Below are 22,607 nucleotides of genomic sequence, written 5' to 3' on the forward strand. Positions count from 1 at the left end.
AGCCTTCTCTTCACTCTGTCCTTCTCTTCACTCTGTCAATTAGGTTAGTAATTACAATGTTGATCCATTCTCCATTTTCTCCTATTACAGACATTAAACTCTAACTGTTTTAAAGTCACCATTGACCTAATGGTGGAAATCCTTGAGTGGTTTCCTTCCTCTCCGGCAACTGAGTTAGGAAGGACGCCTGCATCTTTGTAGTGACTGGGTGTATTGACACACTATCCGAAGTGTAATTAATAATTCACCATGCTCAAAGGGATATTCATTGTCTGCTTTTTTTTTTACACATCTACTAAAATGTGCCCTTTGCGAGGCATTGGAAAACCTCTCTGGTTGAATCTGTTTTGAAATTCACTGCTCGACTGAGGGACATTTACAATTATCTGTGTGGGATACAGAGATGAGGTAGTCATTCAAAAATTACGTTAAAGATGCACCATGCAGAAATCGCTCCACCTTTTCCTGGTTCCTAAAATTCGAATTGTTTGCATAATTTCTGTTTGTGACAGAACAAGTCTAGTGTAGAGAATCATTGTACCATTTTTTTATTTTTTTTAATCACAAATATATTTTCCATAACAGTATTGTATTTTCTGCTGTTTGAAGATAATGTGCAAAAACAAAACTTAACAGGAAGCATAGAAATAACCTGAATTTGTTTGTTTCTCCCAAAAAGTTACATATTGCAGCTTTAAACACTTATTGCACACAGAGCGAGTCCATGCAACTTATTATGTGACTTGTTAAGCACAATTTTACTCCTGAACTTAGGCTTTCCATAACAAAGGGGTTGAAATACTTAGATTTAAGACATTTTTCAAAGAAAATTGAAAAACACCTCCACTTTGACATTATGGGGTTTTGTCTGTGTGTGTGTGTAGGCCAGTGAAAAATCTCTATTATATATATTTTTTAAACTTTTCTGTTGCAGGCGTTCCGCTAGCGACCCACCTCGACAACATCCGGTGAAATTGCAGAATGCCAAATTCAAAATAAAGAAATAGTCATAATAAACATTCATAAAAAATACAAGTGTTATACATCGGCTTAAAGATTAACTTCTTGTTAATCCAGCCGCTTTGTCAGATTTCAAAAAGGCTTTACGGCGAAAGCATACCATGCGATTTATCTGAGGATAGTGCCCCGCTTACAAAAGCATACAAACATTTTACAACCAAGTAAAGGAATTACAAAAGTCAGGTATAGCGATTTAAAATTCATCACTTACCTTTGAAGATCTTCATATGGTTGCAGTCACAAGAGTCCCAGCTACACAATACATGTTTGTTTTGTTCGATAAAGTCCCTCTCTATATCCCAGAAATTCAGTTTTGTTGGCGCGTTTTGTTCAGTAATCGACTGGCTCAAAGGTGGTCAAAACATGCAGAGGAATACATCCTAATAGTACCGGTAAAGTTCATTGAAACATGCCAAACGATGTTTAATTAATCCTCAGATTGTCAATTGTCTAAATAATCGATATTTCCACCAGACAATAGCGTATTCAATAGAAAGGAAAAAAAACGAAGGGCGCGCAATCGGTAACGTTCTTCCCCAGTCCACTGAGAGAAAGGTCTCATTCTTCTTCATTTTTTAGAAAAGAAGCCTGAAACAATGTCTAAAGACTGACATCTAGTGGAAGCCATAGGAATTGCAATCTGAGTCCTAACCCAATAGATACTCTATAGGCATTCAATTGAAAAGACCCACATAAAAAAAAAATCTAAATCCAGATGTCGAAAAAATGCCCCCAAGCCATAAGAAGTTAATTGAGTCTGTAAAACAACAAAGTGGAGAAAGTCAAGGGGTGTTTAATCAATACTCTCTGAAGGTAATGTATGTGGGATTTGTTAATGGGACAATTGATAGCTACAACCATCAAACAAGTAGTAGTAGTTTTAAAGGATAAAAAACAGGTACACATTAGCTAAACTTAGCATTCTATTTATCATTAATTCAGATAATTTATCGCAATATGGATTTTTGTCCATATCGCCCAGCTTTAGTGCTTTGTATGTATTATATGACCAACCAATCTCCAATAGATGAGCCCTCCGTCACTGGGCAAAGACACAATCACAGCCATATTTACAGCCATATTTACAATCTCAGTTTCTCTGTATAATGAGTTAAAACTAAGGGCCTCTTTATGTTCCTTTTGAACATGCTTGTTTCCAGAAAGGTTTTGACTCCGTTCCAATGTGAGTGCAAGTTCCTATCTTGACTGCAGGAACATATTGATTTGCATCAATCAACACAAGCTAAACAAGCCGCTTACAGACATTCTCTGTTTTCTTTCATTGTTTGTCCTTTCTCACATTGTTTCCCCCCAATTTTTATAGGCTAGCCTATCAAGGCATTCTTACATTACCATTTGTTATGATCAGTAGACCTTTCCACTTGCACAGTTCCTGTCATGCTGTATACTGGTTGAAAATGGCAGTTTGTCATTGATAAGCGGATTGGAACGCAGTGGCTGTAGAGTAACATGCTATACATGACGTCAGAGCTCAGATTCTATGCTTCACAGCACGGTATCGGTTTTGACTGACAGCTATACTAAACTTGAGCACAGTGCGTGACAAGTTTCCCTCATCCCGCACGCTGAAGGGCTGCATTTACATAAATTGTCTGGGTGAGGGGAAACGCTGTATATCGAGAGGAGTTGATGTGTTCTGAAAGATGAGACATTGAGTGTTTTATAATGCCGCTTTGATGTCATACAAGCAAACCAAACACCTGTGAGTCCAAATGTGCACTTCACATTTCCATATCATAAAACTCATGTCATATACAGTGTCAACGTTTATGATCACTATGTTTGATCCAAAGGATGACATGCGTTACATGCTGACTGAACTGGCCGTGTTGCGAGCTTTGCATAATAAATTGAGTAGAGAACACGCAATTTTTGTGTGAGTTCAAAATGGGTCAAAATTGTACAAAGATATCAGCAACAAAAAATAATGACCATATGCATTTCTGGTAAAATAACAACCCAATGTTTATCTCCCGTGTTTCATGTGTGTTGTGCTCGGTCCCCAAATGAATATTGTTCGTTCACCTGCGTGTCATGAACGCGTCTGATCGGGATAGACAAAATCAACATGCCGACGCACGCGTGGAGCCGGTTTGGCCAAGGTGTAATACCCTGGGTTGACCTGAACAGAATGAGCCTAGGTTTGTCGTATTGTGAATTTACCGCGGAACACTAACTTGAATGCGCTCATGATTACATTCTATGTGCACCAAAATTGCAATCTGTTTGTCCGAAGTGCCTTTTGAAAGCCTAACACACTAAGATTGTATTTTATGTTGGCAATATAATAAGCTTTCAAATGATGCCCCCCTGACCCAGATAGGGATGTATATTTACAAGTTTTGGGATTGCGTAAACAACAACCGTAATTGTGTGAAGGTGGGGACGCAGGTCTGTGTTCCAAACAAAAAACTACAAGTGTGCTTGCCTCAGTTCCTCAATGGCAAAGCTAGTAAAGTTCATTAAAGCACCTCTATAGTTGAAGGCTCTTTCCTTGTCATAAAAGTGCATTTGGAGAGGTGTGTGGACACTAGTTAGACCTCACTCAAACCCTTCTTGCACCTACTGCAATGAATATTCTTATTATGTAACTTAATGTATACAGAGTATTTTCAGATTTCGTTATTGACAAAGGCTGTGAAAAGTACAGTAAATGTACATAAAATCTACAGTAATGTTTGGATTCAGACTTGGTGAACTGTTTCCCATCCTTGTCAGTGTTCTATTTCAATTTTCTACCATGGTCATGAATATGTTTTATATTTGTTCTGTTAGAAAAATTTCAATTTGTCCCCATCCATATAGGCCTTTTGCCACAAGTTTAAGGGGTGACCAGTTGCATATTCCCCAAAATAAATTGAACTTGACAATGTTTTTTATTTTTTCAATTGCCTGATTTTCTAAATTACTTCTGTATCAATTAATATTCCAAATCATCACTTATTTGTAACTCCTCCACATTTCTATGGCTATATTTAGCGTACACTATTTACAATATGACTCGCATCTTAATTGGAATCTCATTCAAGGAAGTAAATAGGGATGTCAATAATGCAGTGTGAAATATTGACAGTTCCGCCTCTTAGAACTCCAAGTGCGGTAAATAAAGTTTTTAGGATAAAGCTATTTATTATCTGAACATTTATTTTAATAAATAAAGGTGTTAGCTGCTTCAGCAGAACATTGCAGAGAATGAGTCATCACTGCGTTCTATTTGAGGAAATTGAATCTCTGACTCCTCGTGTGTGTATAGCTTCTATGTGTGAGAAAATTTGCACAGTTGTAGTAAAAGTGAACCTCTTTCTGCTTTGATGTCAGTCAAAAATTAGTTAAGATCTATAATTTATCTACAGTGCATTTGGAAATTATTCAGACCCCTTGACTTTTGCCACATTTTGTTACAGCATTATTCTAAAATTGATTGAGGGGGGGAAAATATCTACACACAATACCTCATAATGAGAAAGCAAATAAATGTTTAGACATTTTTATAGATATATATATATATATATATATACTGCTCAAAAAAATAAAGGGAACACTTAAACAACACAATGTAACTCTAAGTCAATCACACTTCTGTGAAATCAAACTGTCCACTTAGGAAGCAACACTGATTGACAATAAATTTCACATGCTGTTGTGCAAATGGAATAGACATAAGGTGGAAATTATAGGCAATTAGCAAGACACCCCCAATAAAGGAATGGTTCTGCAGGTGGTGACCACAGACCACTTCTCAGTTCCTATGCTTCCTGGCTGATGTTTTGGTCACTTTTGAATGCTGGCGGTGCTTTCACTCTAGTGGTAGCATGAGACGGAGTCTACCACCCACACAAGTGGTTCAGGTAGTGCAGTTCATCCAGGATGGCACATCAATGCGAGCTGTGGCAAAAAGGTTTGCTGTGTCTGTCAGGGTAGTGTCCAGAGCATGGAGGCGCTACCAGGAGACAGGCCAGTACATCAGGAGACGTGGAGGAGGCAGTAGGAGGGCAACAACCCAGCAGCAGGACCGCTACCTCCGCCTTTGTGCAAGGAGGTGCACTGCCAGAGCCCTGCAAAATGACCTCCAGCAGGCCACAAATGTGCATGTGTCAGCATATGGTCTCACAAGGGGTCTGAGGATCTCATCTCGGTACCTAATGGCAGTCAGGCTACCTCTGGCGAGCACATGGAGGGCTGTGCGGCCCCACAAAGAAATGCCACCCCACACCATGACTGACCCACCGCCAAACCGGTCATGCTGGAGGATGTTGCAGGCAGCAGAACGTTCTCCACGGCGTCTCCAGACTGTGTCACGTCTGTCACGTGCTCAGTGTGAACCTGCTTTCATCTGTGAAGAGCACAGGGCGCCAGTGGCGAATTTGCCAATCTTGGTGTTCTCTGGCAAATGCCAAACGTCCTGCACGGTGTTGGGCTGTAAGCACAACCCCCACCTGTGGACGTCGGGCCCTCATACCACCCTCATGGAGTCTGTTTCTGACCGTTTGAGCAGACACATGCACATTTGTGGCCTGCTGGAGGTCATTTTGCAGAGCTCTGGCAGTGCACCTCCTTGCACAAAGGCGGAGGTAGCGGTCCTGCTGCTGGGTTGTTGCCCTCCTACTGCCTCCTCCACGTCTCCTGATGTACTGGCCTGTCTCCTGGTAGCGCCTCCATGCTCTGGACACTACCCTGACAGACACAGCAAACCTTTTTGCCACAGCTCGCATTGATGTGCCATCCTGGATGAACTGCACTACCTGAACCACTTGTGTGGGTGGTAGACTCCGTCTCATGCTACCACTAGAGTGAAAGCACCGCCAGCATTCAAAAGTTTGTGTAGTTGTGTAGTTATAAAATACAATTTAATTGGTCACATGCTTCGTAGACAGTGGGTGTAGATTAACAGTGAACAGCTTACTTACTTTTCCAACAATGCGGCAAAAGAAGAATGTGTATGAAAGAATGTGTATGAAATGGTGATGTGAATAAAAAGAACAAGTACAAATAACATGGCTATATATAGAATAACATGGCTAAATACAGGGAGTAACAGAACCGAGTTGATATGCAGGGGTATGAGGTAATTGAGGTAGCGATGTACTGTATGTATAGGTAGGGATCAATTGACTAGCAGCGGCTTATGTGGTCTATAAAGTATTAGTAATGGGGGGGGGGGAAATTAATCGTTACAAATCACAATATTATTTTTGGACGACATTGATATTTGACTCAAGTATATATATTTTTCTACTGTAGGTAGAGTTAGCTAGCGCTAGTCGTCTGTACCTGCGCCAAAACTCCTGTATTTTCATCCTATAGCTTGATCTCAAGATTATTTTTTAAATAGTGAGCCAATGTTTTTAGCACGTTTATTTCCCTGACTGATAAACTAGTTTTCATTCTCTCTCGTCTCTCTGCAGCATACATATAGTGAGCCATATGTTTGGAACATCAAATCCCAATACATATAGAATCAAGCATTTCGCTACACTCGCATTAACATCTGCTAACCATGTGTATGTGACAAATACAATTTGTAAGTCGCTCTGGATAAGAGCGTCTGCTAAATGACTTAAATGTAATGTAAAATTTGATATAGAATCATGAGAATTGCAATACATATGCTATTGGAATCTAAGTATTGTGATAATATCTTATCGAAAGGTCCCTGGCAATTCCCAGCCCTATTGGTTAGGTGGGCAAAGAAGCATTTTTGACCAAATTGGGAAATGACAAACTCATCCTCTCTGTATTTCGCTAACAGATAATTGCAAAAAACTATCTCTAACCGTTAGTTTCATAATTACCATTATATTGATAGGGGAGTTCCGCTCAGTCATATAGATCACATTTGACGTAAACCTCAGTTCTCTGACACTGTTGGTGTCAGTTCTGCATTTGCGTGCCCTGACGTCAGGGCCCGGTCCTCAGCGGGGCAGTTATGATGCACCTCTCTCACAGTAAACTCACCCACTGAGGAAGTGTGAATGGGAATGTCTCGTAAAGGATTTCCATGGAGCTGAATCATTGGAGGTCTCTGGTGTTTAAAAAATAAAATAGCGTCAACTGAAGTTGTCCTTCAGTCTTGAGAATTCTCTAGAATCTTCCCAGATTCAGGTGGAATAAGCTCCAAAATATGACCATTTGTCTTTCGCACTGAGTCGTTGATACAGCCTAGCCCAGGGCTATTCAACTATATTCTTACGGGGGCCAGATGTGTTTTTTTTTTTTTAAAGAGAAAAAAAAGAATTGCAGGCAGGCCAGACATTTTCCACATGCAGTTATTCTTCGGAAGAAATGCATTAAAAAGCAGCGCGTGCCCACACACCAATAGGGCACTTTTCTTAAAATGAAAGTGGAGGGTGCTCAACCAATGTAAGTTGAGGTGCAACCAAATTTTTTTTTCTCATTGTAAAGAACAAGGTGCAGCGCTCGCTTACTATTTTAGCTACTAAAAGTTCCGGATCCGCCCCCCTTCTTTTAATTTTTAATTTTTTTTTACTTCCAATTTTCCTCTAAAATGACACCCAACTCTAACTGCCTGTAACTCGGGCCTTGAAGCAAGGATATGCATTTTCTTGGTACCATTTGAAAGGAAACACTTTGAAAATTGTGGAAATATTAAAGGAATATAGTAGAATATAACACAACAGATCTGGTAAAAGCTTACACAAAGAAAAAACCAACATTTTTGTATTTTTTTGTACCATCTTAGAAATGCAAGAGAAAGGCCGTAATGTATTATTCCAGCCCAGCTGCAATTTAGGTTATGTCCACTAGATGGCAGCAGTGTATGTGCATCGTTTGACTGATCAAATGAACCATTGCATTTGTTAAATGTTGTATCAAGACTGCCCAAATATTCCTAATTTGTTTATTAATAACATTTCATGTTCAAAACTGTGCACTCTCCTCAAACAATAGCATGGTATTCTTTCACTGTAATAGCTACTGTAAATTGGACAGTGCAGTTAGCTTAAATTCTTGTTAATCTTTCTGCCAATATCAGATATGTCTATGTCCTGGGAAATGTTCTTGTTACTTACAACCTCAGGCTAATGTTATGTTAGCTCAACCGTCCCGTGGAAGGGACACCGATCCCGAAGAAGTTTTAAAAATATTATTTTAAGTGATTATTTAAAAATAACAATCTGAAAACTAAGCATCTCAATAAATAACACAAACATATGTCAAATCAGCTAATGCTAAAATCCGGTCTGAAGGAAGTATTCTTTGAACTAATTTCCCTCAGTCATTAGGTGTGTTTTACATATTTCTTTTTCTCACACTCCCTTCTAACGAGTACTTGTGAGTCTCCGAGGGAAACAGAAGGCACATATGTGTTCCTGAGTTGTAGAGTTCAGGAATGGGGTCATAATATTTTATAGTTTAAACTGTTCAAATGCTTGAGCCAAATTCATATGAACAAAAAATTGACACTAGAAACTACACTATAGACAACCACCAAAGTACTTGTCATTTTGGCACTGAATGTCTGTATTTTGGCAGGGATTTTCTTTGCAGGTCTTTTTTTATTAATGTTCAACATTGATCACAGGGCTATATTAATAAATGGGCCGTATCTGGGCTGCCAGTAGAATAGCCCTGGCCTTAAGACTGCAGAGAAATGCAGTCTTGAGACAAATCTCAGTTAGAGCCCAGCTTGATCCACAGCCCAAGATTTACAAAACCTCAGTTTGTTCAGCGTGTTTTGCCTCCCTCCAGGTTTCTTGCAGGTGAGGGTTGTCTATTTGGATTGGTTGGCTCTTAATTGGGTCAAGCCCAGCTTACGCCAAACACAGAGGGCCTCTGTCAAACAAAGTTAGCCGCCAAAGTCCTTGACATTAACTACGCAAGTTCATCCTATGCCCAAAAAAGGTACAGAAAAAAACAACGTTGCGGCCTCTCCCCACCCCTCCATTTGCCTCAAGCTAATATAAGCCCAATGTACGTCAGGAAGCCAGAAAGATACATTCACCTATAAATAATGGGGGTGAGTGGAGAGTAATGGTAGGAGAAGGGGTTGGATTTTTTTCTCTACTCTTTTCTCCAAAACTGAGATACCGAGCTGGATCCCACTCTCCTTTTGTCAGGTGGGCTTAGAATTCTCACAAACTGCCTTTTAGCCAATTGTAGTCATGGTCGTTTGGAGTGGCAGGTGGTGCATCCAGTCTATTCACAGCTTAGAGAGCCACAGCTGATCGGAGCTGGTCCGAGCTAGTTGCCCAATGGGGCAGCCCAGTGGCAGAAGTTCAAAAAAGCACTTGGCTCTTGTCAATATGCCAAGCAGCAACTGTCTTTAAATTGGATCATGGATTCTCTGTCTTTAAGAGAAAGTTAACTTCTAATTAAGACTGACTTTTTCATTTTGAATCTGTGTTTGCGATGCATTTCAACGAGGCTTGTGGTCGGAGCTACTGGTTAAGGAGAAGGAGGATGCTTCTTAATTTGCATACATCACTATAGTGAAGGATATTTACCACACACACACAGTTTGGCTACACATTTAATAGGGAGCATTTTAGTTGGCACGGATGGAAAGTCCTATCACATCTGCTGTGGTCCAATGGGGACTGGAGAAAGACCCTCTTTGATGGGTCCCCGGCCAAGTCCCTCATAACCATTTGAGTCTAAAATGGCACTGTGACCATCTGAGAATAAAGTGGCTAACATAGCCCGGAATGGCAGATACTTTTTTTATTTTATTTTATTTTTTAAATTTGTGATTCCTGGTGCAATGTCATCCATTGTTTCACTCATCTGAACACAGCAGGCCATTAACAGTTGTTTATTAGCCTAGCTGCTGCCCTTGGTGGAGTCACAGACAATATTATGATAGAAGTGTTATCAATTGCGCCATTTTATTCTGAATCATTTGGCAGTATTATGTATGTGTGTGTGTGTATGTGTGTATATATATATATATATATATATATTGCTCAAAAAAATAAAGGGAACACTAAAATAACACATCCTAGATCTGAATGAATGAAATATTCTTATTAAATACTTTTTTCTTTACATAGCTGAATGTGCTGACACAAGAATTATCAATGGAAATCAAATTTATCAACCCATGGAGGTCTGGATTTGGAGTCACACTCAAAATTAAAGTGGAAAACCACACTACAGGCTGATCCAACTTTGATGTAATGTCCTTAAAACAAGTCAAAATGAGGCTCAGTAGTGTGTGTGTGTGGCCTCCACGTGCCTGTATGACCTCCCTACAACGCCTGGGCATGCTCCTGATGAGGTGGCGGATGGTCTCCTGAGGGATCTCCTCCCAGACCTGGACTAAAGCATCCGCCAACTCCTGGACAGTCTGTGGTGCAACGTGGCGTTGGTGGATGGAGCGAGACATGATGTCCCAGATGTGCTCAATTGGATTCAGGTCTGGGGAACGGGCGGGCCAGTCCATAGCATCAATGCCTTCCTCTTGCAGGAACTGCTGACACACTCCAGCCACATGAGGTCTTGCATTAGGAGGAACCCAGGGCCAACCGCACCAGCATATGGTCTCACAAGGGGTCTGAGGATCTCATCTCGGTACCTAATGGCAGTCAGGCTACCTCTGGCGAGCACATGGAGGGCTGTGCGGCCCCCCAAAGAAATGACACACCATGACTGACCCATCGCCAAACCGGTCATGCTGGAGGATGTTGCAGGCAGCAGAACGTTCTCCACGGCGTCTCCAGACTCTGTTACGTCTGTCACGTGCTCAGTGTGAACCTGCTTTCATCTGTGAAGAGCACAGGGCGCCAGTGGCGAATTTGCAAATGCCAAACGTCCTGCACGGTGTTGGGCTGTAAGCACAACCCCCACCTGTGGACGTCGGGCCCTCATACCACCCTCATGGAGTCTGTTTCTGACCGTTTGAGCAGACACATGCACATTTGTGGCCTGCTGGAGGTCATTTTGCAGAGCTCTGGCAGTGCACCTCCTTGCACAAAGGCGGAGGTAGCGGTCCTGCTGCTGGGTTGTTGCCCTCCTACGGCCTCCTCCACGTCTCCTGATGTACTAGCCTGTCTCCTGGTAGCGCCTCCATGCTCTGGACACTACCCTGACAGACACACAGCAAACCTTTTTGCCACAGCTCGCATTGATGTGCCATCCTGGATGAACTGCACTACCTGAGCCACTTGTGTGGGTTGTAGACTCCGTCTCATGCTACCACTAGAGTGAAAGCACCGCCAGCATTCAAAAGTGACCAAAACATCAGCCAGGAAGCATAGGAAATGAGAAGTGGTCTGTGGTCACCACCTGCAGAACCACTCCTTTATTGGGGGTGTCTTGCTAATTGCCTATAATTTCCACCTGTTGTCTATTCCATTTGCACAACAGCATGTGAAATTTATTGTCAATCAGTGTTGCTTCCTGGACAGTTTGATTTCACAGAAGTGTGATTGACTTGGAGTTACATTGTTTAAGTGTTCCCTTTATTTTTTTTGAGCAGTATGTATGTATGTACAGTGGGGAGAACAAGTATTTGATACACTGCCGATTTTGCAGGTTTTCCTACTTACAAAGCATGTAGAGGTCTGTCATTTTTATCATAGGTACACTTCAACTGTGAGAGACGGAATCTAAAACAAAAATCCAGAAAATCACATTGTATGATTTTTAAGTAATTAATTTGCATTTTAATGCATGACATAAGTATTTGATCACCTACCAACCAGTAAGAATTCCGGCTCTCACAGACCTGTTAGTTTTTCTTTAAGAAGCCCTCCTGTTCTCCACTCATTACCTGTATTAACTGCACCTGTTTGAACTCGTTACCTGTATAAAAGACACCTGTCCACACACTCAATCAAACAGACTCCAACCTCTCCACAATGGCCAAGACCAGAGAGCTGTGTAAGGACATCAGGGATAAATTGTAGACCTGTACAAGGCTGGGATGGGCTACAGGACAATAGCCAAGCAGCTTGGTGAGAAGGCAACAACTGTTGGCACAATTATTAGAAAATGGAAGAAGTTCAAGATGACGGTCAATCATCCTCGGTCTGGGGCTCCATGCAAGATCTCACCTCGTGGGGCATCAATGATCATGAGGAATGTGAGGGATCAGCCCAGAACTACACGGCAGGACCTGGTCAATGACCTGAAGAGAGCTGGGACCACAGTCTCAAAGAAAACCATTAGTAACACACTACGCCGTCATGGATTAAAATCCTGCAGCGCACGCAAGGTCCCCCTGCTCAAGCCAGCGCATGTCCAGGCCCGTCTGAAGTTTGCCAATGACCATCTGGATGATCCAGAGGAGGAATGGGAGAAGGTCATGTGGTCTGATGAGACAAAAATAGAGCTTTTTGCTCTAAACTCCACTCGCCGTGTTTGGAGGAATAGAAGGATGAGTACAACCCCAAGAACACCATCCCAACCGTGAAGCATGGAGGTGGAAACATCATTCTTTGGGGATGCTTTTCTGCAAAGGGGACAGGACGACTGCACCGTATTGAGGGGAGGATGGATGGGGCCATGTATTGCGAGATCTTGGCCAACAACCTCCTTCCCTCAGTAAGAGCATTGAAGATGGGTCGTGGCTGGGTCTTTCAGAATGACAACGACCTGAAACACACAGCCAGGGCAACTAAGGAGTGGCTCCGTAAGAAGCATCTCAAGGTCCTGGAGTGGCCTAGCCAGTCTCCAGACCTGAACCCAATAGAAAATCTTTGGAGGGAGCTGAAAGTCCGTATTGCCCAGCGACATCCCCGAAACCTGAAGGATCTGGAGAAGATCTGTAGGGAGGAGTGGGCCAAAATCCCTGCTGCAGTGTGTGCAAACCTGGTCAAGAACTACAGGAAACGTATGATCTCTGTAATTGCAAACAAAGGTTTCTGTACCAAATATAAAGTTCTGCTTTTCTGACGTATCAAATACTTATGTCATGCAATAAAATGCAAATGAATCACTTAAAAATCATACAATGTGATTTTCTGGATTTTTGTTTTAGATTCCTTCTCTCACAGTTGAAGTGTACCTATGATAAAAATTACAGACCTCTACATGCTTTGTAAGTAGGAAAACCTGCAAAATTGTCAGTGTATCAAATACTTGTTCTCCCCACTGTATGTATGTATGTATGTATGTATGTATATATATATATATATATATATATAATTACAATGTTTGCTTTGATTCTATACATTGATGGTACGATTTAAATGTTAAGTTGCAACTCTATTTTCATGTCCTGCTGGTTAGTACTTAGCCTAGCCTGTAAATGTAAGCCTAATGGCTACTCATCCAGAAGCAGCTAACTCATGAAATAACTTTTTAACATAATCTGGTGTAACAAATTGTACTACACTTGACATCTGTGGACAGATTGCTTCAGAGTCTAACCCACTTTGTGTTGGTGGAATGGTGACCCGAGTGAGCTGCTGATGCAGTTAGCCTCGATAATAATTACTTAGATTTACCCTTAATGTGCAGAAGCATTTGGTGCTAGCAAAGCTTTTCTGATCACTTGCAGGATGTGAGTGTTTAACTGACTTTGTCTCTGCTTGCATTAGCCATTTTGCTTGTCTGTCCTCGCACTTCAAGGTTCCAATGGTGGCACTGTACACCCCCCCACCCCCCCCTTTCCATCAGCAATCCCCCACCCCCATCGGCACTGGGAACAGCGCTCGATTGGCTCAGTGCTATTTGAATGAACAAGGCCCCCTCCTTTCCCTCGCCTCTCTCTCCCTCCCTGCCTTCTCAAACACCCTCAGCTCTCGTCTCTATTTATAGCCCTAGCCCCGCCCCTCCCCTGCCACTCGGCAGCTATTTCCAGCCGCCCTGAGCAGCCTAGTCTGTAAACTCAGTACCGCTCCTCTTCTACCTCTGTGATCTGCAACACAGCAGGGGGGGGGGGGGGGTAGAAAAAATAAACGAACAAACAGGGAAAAAAACAAAAGGAGATTTAGGCTAAGGGACAACCCCTTTTTTTGGAAAGACGCTGCAGGTTTTAATTCGTGTACCACTGGTTGAGGTGATGGGTGGTTCTGACTGCTTTCTCCTCTGTGGCAGATGCAGAGTGCAGCAGCGCTGCCTTTGTGAAGAGAACAAGGAGGAGGAGGACACGCTGCAGTAGGAGGAGAGTCTAGGAGGTTAACATTCAATGCCGTCAACAAAAGTCTACCTCCCGAGCACAGTCTACACAACCTCCTAGTGATCTATTTTCAGCTTCTCACTCTCTCCCCCTCTTCTCTATCTCGCTCCTCCTTCTCACTCCTCTCGCCATTCGCTGATCTCTCCCGTGGCGCTCTCAGATCTTCGCCGACACAGTGACAGCCAGTCTATTGAGCTGACTGTGTTCACGTCTACTCTGCTTGCGACACAGACGACTGGTGCTTTTTGGATGAGATTCACACTGACTTTTTTTTTTGTGTTGCCTGCTATTTATTTTCCCCAGCTTGACAGTTTTTCATGCGTGGTGTTTTGAGAAGGCTACGTAACTCCAAGAGTGCGGTGTGTATTTTAACTTTGCTCCTCTGAGTGGTTCAGTGCTGGTCTACTCGACTGGCCAAACTACTTGTTTTGTTTCTTCTGTAGCCTGTGCTGGGAACAACTCTCACTGTTCACCTGGAGACACTACAGTTCTGTTTGAGCCATGGAACTTCAAGGATCTCTCTCCTTCATCAGTTGTTTCATCTCTAGAAGAGGAATTCTGGAGTTTTCTTTAAAGATCTAAGAGGGATTTCGTAGTGTTCACCTTCTCCTCTAGTCAAAGGTTTTCTCATTTTCTGCAACAAACTTGCCTGGATAGTGTTTTTGTTTTTTTGTGTTCCCATATGTATTGGAAGGACACCCTTGCACTGGCATGCTTTTAAGGCCCACTGTGCCGGGGCTGTGCGCAATGTTGCAGACCATCTATGAGACCGAGTCCTGCTTCTCCTCAGACGCCGTGTCCAGCAGGGAGCAACCTCTGGAGCTGCTGCCCCAGTCCCAAGTGTCTGCCATGCCCAGTGCTGGTGAGTCATACAGGGGGTTGAGGGCTGGGGAAGGGTGGGTGCATGTCTGAGCACCTGAGAGGATGTAATTATTTTGTAGGACTGTTGTGGTGGTGTTGTGACTAGAGGTGTAGTGTTTTTGTCTGTCACTCCATGTTATTGTTGAAGCTGCTTTTGAGGGAAGGAATTTTTAAAAGGAATGCATAGAAACCGACTACGGCCACTCAAGTTTTGGAGTCAGTCTTTTACAGCTTCTACGTCCTAGTGTGCGCTGAGAGGACGGGGGGGGGGGGGGGGATAGATTTACTGCTCACTCGTGCTTAAATCAACAGAGCGGAACGGCTATAGAGCAGCATGTGGGTGGTTCTCCTTCTCTTGCATATGCTCCCCTTGTTTACCCGACACCTGTTCAAATAAGTGGATGTGCGCATTTCCTTTGGTTTTCTAACCTTCATGAATTGTCCCGCTGGCACTGACCTTGGTACGGTTAATTTGTGAAAAACATGACCTGGTAATGGTGATTTTAGTCATGTTTTAAAGAGCTATTAGAATCTGGGACAGGACCTTTTTGGGGACTTTACCTGGTTTGTGTTTTCCTGTAAAATAGGTCATAGATGGATGGGTAGATAATAGGCTAGGCAAAGGCTGTTTCTTTAATTAAACTTCTTACGGCTGAGATCCCGTTAACGGGATCGATATGACAACAGCCATTGAAAGTGCAGGGCGCCAAATTCAAACAAATCTCATAATTAAAATTCCTTGAACATACAAGTATTTTACACCATTTTTAAAGATACACTTGTATCTAATCCCACCACAGTGTCCGATTTCAAAAAGGCTTTACGACGAAAGCATACCATCTGATTATGTTAGGTCAGTACCTAGTCACAGAAAAACAGCCATTTTTACAGCCAAAGAGAGGAGTCACAAAAAGCAGAAATATAGATAAAATTAATCACTAACCTTTGATCTTCATCAGATGACACTCATAGGACTTCATTTTACACTACATGTATGTTTTGTTCGATAAAGTTAATATTTATATCCAAAAATCTCAGTTTTTATATTGGCGCGTTATGTTCAGTAATATTTTGCTTCCAAAACATCCAGTGATTTTGCAGAGAGCCACATCAATTTACAGAAATACTCATTATAAATGTTGATAAATTTAAGTGTTATGCATGGAACTTTAGATAAACTTCTCCTGTCAGATTAAAAAAAATATTTACCGAAAAGCACACCATGCTATAATCTGAGTATAGCGCTCCGAGACCAAAACAAGCCATAAAGATACCCGCCATGTTGTGGAGTCAACAGAAGTCAGAAATAGCATTATAAATATTCACTTTGATCTTCATCAGAATGCACTCCCAGGAATCCCAATTCCGCAATAAATGTTTGTTGTTCGATAAAGTCCATAATTTATGTCCAAATACCTCCTTTTTGTTTGCGCGTTTAGTATACAAATTCACGATGTGCAGGCCAGACAAAGTTTTAAAAAATCCATTCGTTCGTAGAAACATGTCAAACGATGTATAGAATCCATCTTTAGGATGTTTTTAACTTAAATCTTCAATGTTTCAACCGGAGAATTCCTTTGTCTTTAGAAAGGAAAAGGAACGCAGCTACCTCTCACGGGCGCACGCCTGAGTGAGCTCATGGCACTCTGCCAGACATCTGGTTGAAACAGCTGTCATTCTCTCCCCGTTCACAGTAGAAGCCTCAAACAAGGTTCTAAAGACTGTTGACATCTAGGGGTTGCCTTAGGAAGTGCAATATGACCCCATAGACACTGTATATTGGATAGGCAAAGACTTAAACCTACAAACCTCAGATTTCCCACTTCCTGGTGGGATCTTTTCTCAGGTTTTTGCCTGCCATATGAGTTCCATTATACTCACAGACATAATTCAAACAGTTTTAGAAATTTCAGTGTTTTCTATCCAAATCTACTAATACTATGCATATATTAGCAACTGGGCCTGAGTAGCAGGCAGTTTACTCTGGGCACTTTATTCATCCAAGCTACTCAATACTGCCCCCAGCCATAAGAAGTTAAATAAGGTATTTCCTATTACAACAATGAGCATACATGTTCTATCATGTCAAGGACTATGCTGAAGATAAACTACGCCTCCTGATGTTCTCCCCACTTTACTGCAGCAAAGTATTTCAGGATTTGACATTTAGTGGGTCAGCAATTTGGGGGGATACATTTGACATTTTAGTCATTTAGCTCAGTTAGTGTATTCATCTTAAGATGGCTAGGTTGGACAACCACATATCATATAGTACATTTTTCCTCAATGTAGCTATCAGCAAAGTCGGCGCTAGTAAGGGGGGAAAAAAGTAGTGTGAGTTAGTTTACAAAATGCACCAAGGTTTTTCTGCTCCCAGACTGTCTTGACACCTTGTACTTTAATTCGGTGAAAAGTTTTAGTAACTTTAGGAGAATTTCCCTTGATGAAGTGTGAGGTGCTACTGATGGTGTTTTTGCTCAGGTTTGTAAATGCCAGCCTGTTACAAAAACTGGACCCTGTGAATGGAGGTCTTTGTTGCCCACTGAGACGCAGTAGACAAGCCCTTAACATGTTTATTAAAAAGCTCCACCATCAAGACAACAGGAAATAGAAGCAATGCCAGGTCCTTTGATCGGCTCAACCAGGATCATAAAGTGACGGGGACCTGACCCGCGGCAACAATGGTTACCCTCCACCGGAAGGTTCCTGGCTGCACCTGTTTTAGCAGTGTTACCATTGCTAAGGCCAGACATATAGGTTTTATGATGATCCAACCTCACACGATATCAGTGGTTTCCTTATATGATAAATCTGATAGCCTAATATGGGCTTTGTAAATGTTACTGTTTCTCCAGACATACACTACCGTTCAAAAGTTTGGGGTCGCTTAGAAATTTCCTTAAAAAGAAAAAAAAAAAGAAAAGAAAATTGTCCATTAAAATAACACGAAATAGATCAGAAATACAGTGTAGACATTGTTAATGTTGTGAATTTCTATTGTAGCTGGAAACGGTGGAATATTTTTTTTTTTAATGGAATATCTACATAGGCATACAGAGGCCCATTATCAGCAATCACTCCTGTGTTCCAATGGCACGTTGTGTTAGCTAATCCAAGTTGATCATTTTAAAAGGCTAATTGATCATTAGAATACCCTTTTGCAATTATGTTAGCACAGCTGAAAATTGTTTCCTGATTTAAAGAAGCTATTAAACAGACCTTCTTTAGACTAGTTGAGTATCTGCAGCATCAGCATATGTGGGTTTGATTACAGGGTCAAAATGGCCAGAAACAAAGAACTTTCTTCTGAAACTCGTCAGTCTATTCTTGTTCTCAGAAATGAAGGCTATTCTATGTGAGAAATTGCCAAGAAACTGAAGATCTCGTACAACGCTGTGTACTACTCCCTTCACAGAACAGCTCAAACTGGCTCTAACCAGAACAGAAAGAGTAGCGGGAGAACCCGGTGCACAACTGAGCAAGCAAGTACATTAGTGTCTAGTTTGAGAAACCGACGCCTCACAAGTCCTCAACTGGCAGCGTCATGAAATAGTACCCGCAAAACACCAGTCTCAACGCCAACAGTGAAGAGGCGACTCCGGGATGCTGGCCTTCTAGGCAGAGTTGCAAAGAAAAAGCCATATCTCAGACTGGCCAATGAAAAGATTAAGATGGCAAAAGAACACAGACACTGGACAGAGGAAGATTGGAATAAAGTGTTATGGACAGACAAATCTAAGTTTGAGGTGCTCGGATCACAAAGAGGAACATTTGTGAGATGCAGAAAAAATGAAAAGATGCCGAGGAGTACTTGACGCCATCTATCAAGCATGGTGGAGGCAATGTGACGGTCTGGGGGTGGTATTAAAGTTGGAGATTTGTACAGGGTAAAAGGGATCTTGAAGAAGGAAGGCTATCACTCCATTTTGCGACGCCATGCCGTACCCTGTGGACTGCTCTTAATTGGAGCCAATTTCCTCCTACGACAGGACAATGACCCAAAGCACAGCTCCAAACTATGCAATAACTATTTAGGGAAGAAGAAGTCAGCTGGTATTCTATCTGTGCTGGCCACTCCATTATAGTCACCGGATCTCAACCCTATTGAGCTGTTGTGGGAGCAGCTTGACCGTATGGTACATAAGTGCCCATCAAGTCAATCCAACTTGTGGGAGGTACTTCAGGAAGCATGTGGTGAAATCTCTTCAGATTACCTCAACAAATGGACAACTAGAATGGCAAAGGTCTGCAAGGCTGTAATTGCTGCAACTGGAGGATTATTTGACGAAAGCAAAGTTTGAACACAATTATTATTAATTGTCATTTCAATTTAAAATCCTTTTATTTTATTTTTATAACCCTGTCAACTTCTTGACTATATTTCCTATTCATTTTGCAACTCATTTCATGTATGTTTTCATGGAAAACAAGGACATTTCTAAGTGACCCCAAACTTTTGAACTGTTGTGTATGATAATCCAACCTCATATCACTGACTTTAAGGCTATTGGGCTCCATAACTGGTGCTGACCATTCTAATCGGCTAGAAGTGAATCTATGCCTTTGCTCAATCCATATGCCCTGATGTATTGAGACTAATCTGCCATTTACTCCATGACGTGAACTGTGGTTATATAAGTAGCAGACGTACAACTGTCTACCCTATACCTTTTAATGGCTTGCCTTTGTTTCTGTGCCTGGTGTATTTGTTTGCGTGTGTAAGCTGCATGCAGTAAGCTGTTTTGTCACTGGAGAAAGTGTCTCATCAGGTGGTGTGTGTTGGTTTGACTATCACTGTGGACAACAGATGGCTCTGTCTGATTTTAAGCGGGTATTATAGTTTACAGGGAAAGGCTTTGTGTGCGACTGACACACAACCAGTGCAGTAGACTCTTGCTGCATATGGCAATTTATTCGTTTTTTGTGTCATTTTTACCCCCTTTTTCTCCCCAATCTCGTGGTCACGATCTTCTCCCTGCAACTCCCCAACGTGCTCGGGAGAGGCGAAGGTCGAGTCATGCGTCCTCCAAAACATGACCCGCCAAGCCGTGCTTCTTAACACCTGCTCGCATAACCCGGAAGCCAGCTTGCAGGCGCCCGGCCCGCTACAAGGAGTCGCTTGAGCGAGAGGAGTCAAGTTCAAGTGATTTAACAGTAAACAGCACATTCTTCAGCACAACAATAACTCTTCAAATGTTTGTCACGTGCCGAATGCAACAGGTGTAGACCTTACCGTGAAATGCTTGCTTACTTACAAGCCCTTAACCAACAATGCCGTTCAAGAAATAGAGTTAAAATATTTACTAAATAAATAAAAAATCTAAAATTAACACAAATTACATAACAATAACGAGGCTATATACAGGGGGTATCGGTACTCAATCAATGTGTGGGGGTACAGGTTAGTCGAGGTAATTTGTACATGTAGATAGGGGTCTAGTGACTATGCATAGTTAATAAGCAGCGAGTAGCAGCAGTGTAAAAACAAAGGGTGGTCAATGTAAATAGTCCGGGTGGCCATTCTGATTTAATTGTTCAGCAGTCTTATGGCTTGGGGGTAGAAGCTGTTAAGGAGCCTTTTGGACCTAGACTTGGTGCTCCAGTACTGCTTTCTGTGCGGTAGCAGAGAGAACAGTCTATGACTTGGGTGTCTGGAGTCTTCCTCTGACACCGCCTAGTACAGAGATCCTGGATGACAGGAAGCTTGGCCTCAGTGATGTACTGGCTTGTACGCACTACCCTCTAGCACCTTACGGTCAGATGACGAGCAGTTGAGGATCTGGGGAACCATGCCAAATCTTTTCAGTCTCCTGAAGGGGAAAAGGTGTTGTCGTGCCCTCTTCACGAATGTCTTGGTGTGTTTGGACCATGATCGTTCATTGGTGATGTGGACATTAAAGAACTTGAAACTCTCGACCCGCTCCACTACAGCCGTGTTAATGTGGGCCTGTTCGGCCCTCCTTTTCCTATAGTCCACGATCAGCTCCTTCGTCTTGCTAGACTTAGTGGCTAGACTTGGGAGCAGCATACACTTGGAGATCTGACACTTGGAGATCTGATATAGCTGATATTGGCTTGGAGGTCTAGATCATCATTAGGCTATATCATTGTAACACACCATGTGAAATCACTGGCATGCAAAAATGAATCTGTTTCTCCCTCCTGGTAATTTCACGTCAACATGATGACTTTCAGTGATCAGCCTGTGACTTCATTATGTTATCTCCCTCTTCCTGCAGCTGGCTGTCACCACCCTCCACTTTGCCTTGTACATATGTACAGTGGTCATAGTTCTATTCTCACTGGATGAGGTAGAACATTGATTTGAATGATACTGCGGTGATGTCAACAAGGGATTGATGGGGCTTATATGGGGCCAAGAACAAGGTCGCTAGGCCACAACACACTTTCAGTCATGCCTTTTAACCAATTGGTTTAGTGGCACAAGGTGCCACAGTTATGCCTCAGTCACTAGTCACTACCTTGTAATTGTTCACTGCCCTGGTCCTCCTTTGGCCCATGTGTCACAAAGTGATCACAGTAATCACAAGATGCAAATTGTACATAGTTGAAAAACATTCTTCTCAAAAAGACTGTCAATTAATCAGGCTGAGAAGGCAATAGGCTGGTATTAACTTGAGTTCAGTTATTGCCAACTCTGACTGTTGCAATCCAGCTATACAGATGGAGCCCTTTTTTAAAGCCCTGCATGTTCTGAGGCTCTGGGCAGGTTGCTACGTCAAAACGGTTTTGGAGTTTGCAACCCTCACTGCAACAGGGACCTGTAATTATGAGCAGGCAAGTGCAGACATATGCGTCGGTACTGTGATCCAACCAGGAATCACTAGGGCCTTTCATGTGGTCCAGATCCTTATTGAGATGGAATGTTTGATAGTCCCGTTTACACCGACAACCCCTTTCTGAAACAACCCATGATCCCACCATTAGCCCTCATTCTTCCACACTATGCAGGCAAGGTACTAGTGGCTTGGCTGGTTCCTTGGATATGATGGTTGGTAGTTTGAATTGTAGCTAATTTAGTAGGTCTAATCTTTTTAGAAGTCCTTGATTTAGTTTCAATTTGCCATGCTCAAATTAGATGTGCCTTGTGATAGGCCTAATTAAGGGGTTGTCTTAAGAAGGGGTTGTCTTAAAAAAGCCTCTTGTCGTTTAGTCATACTCTGCTTGATTTGTTGTGGTCCTTATTCTGACGGATCCAAAATGGCTTAGTCCATTCAAACCGCATTATGAATCATATGGGGCCTTGGGTAACAGTTTATGAATTTTGAATGTTCTGTGTACGTTTTCAGTTTCAAGATGGATGCAAGAGTTATGTGAGGGGTAAAAATGTATGGAGGGACTGACTGCAGAGCAGGCCTGCTGTGTTCTAGCTGCTATAGTCTCCACAAGTAGAGGACCTTTGCTACCCACCAACAGTGATGTGTGGGGGAATATTCACAGTATTATTTGAGTACTAAGTTTGTCTTAATTTAGCAGCCTCTAGGAAGAAAACAAACTTAAATATAGCATTGTCCCCCGTCCAGTCCCCCGTCACCACCAGGGCTTGTCAACACGCAGCACTCCCCCCTCTTATGTTCCAGTGCTATAATGAGCACCCAGG

At 42.2% G+C, this 22,607-nt stretch overlaps 1 protein-coding gene across 3 annotated transcripts in view; it reads left to right on the top strand.

Annotated features, from left to right (window-relative positions):
* LOC139565341 (histone deacetylase 5-like) overlaps window positions 1-22,607 on the top strand; it is a 91,090-nt gene that overhangs the window by 21,054 nt on the left and 47,429 nt on the right. Inside the window, exon 1 of one of the 3 annotated variants that reach the window (XM_071385573.1) lies at window positions 13,862-14,987. The exons of 1 other annotated variant lie outside the window; for it this stretch is intronic. In XM_071385573.1, the coding sequence (XP_071241674.1) occupies window positions 14,837-14,987 (151 nt within the window). In that variant the 5' untranslated portion in view covers window positions 13,862-14,836. Of the gene's footprint in view, window positions 1-13,861; window positions 14,988-22,607 lie in introns of those variants that run through there. One more of the 3 variants, XM_071385572.1, reaches the window with a different exon arrangement.

Source organism: Salvelinus alpinus, chromosome 36, assembly GCF_045679555.1.
Source record: "Salvelinus alpinus chromosome 36, SLU_Salpinus.1, whole genome shotgun sequence".
Classification (NCBI taxonomy): domain Eukaryota; kingdom Metazoa; phylum Chordata; class Actinopteri; order Salmoniformes; family Salmonidae; genus Salvelinus; species Salvelinus alpinus.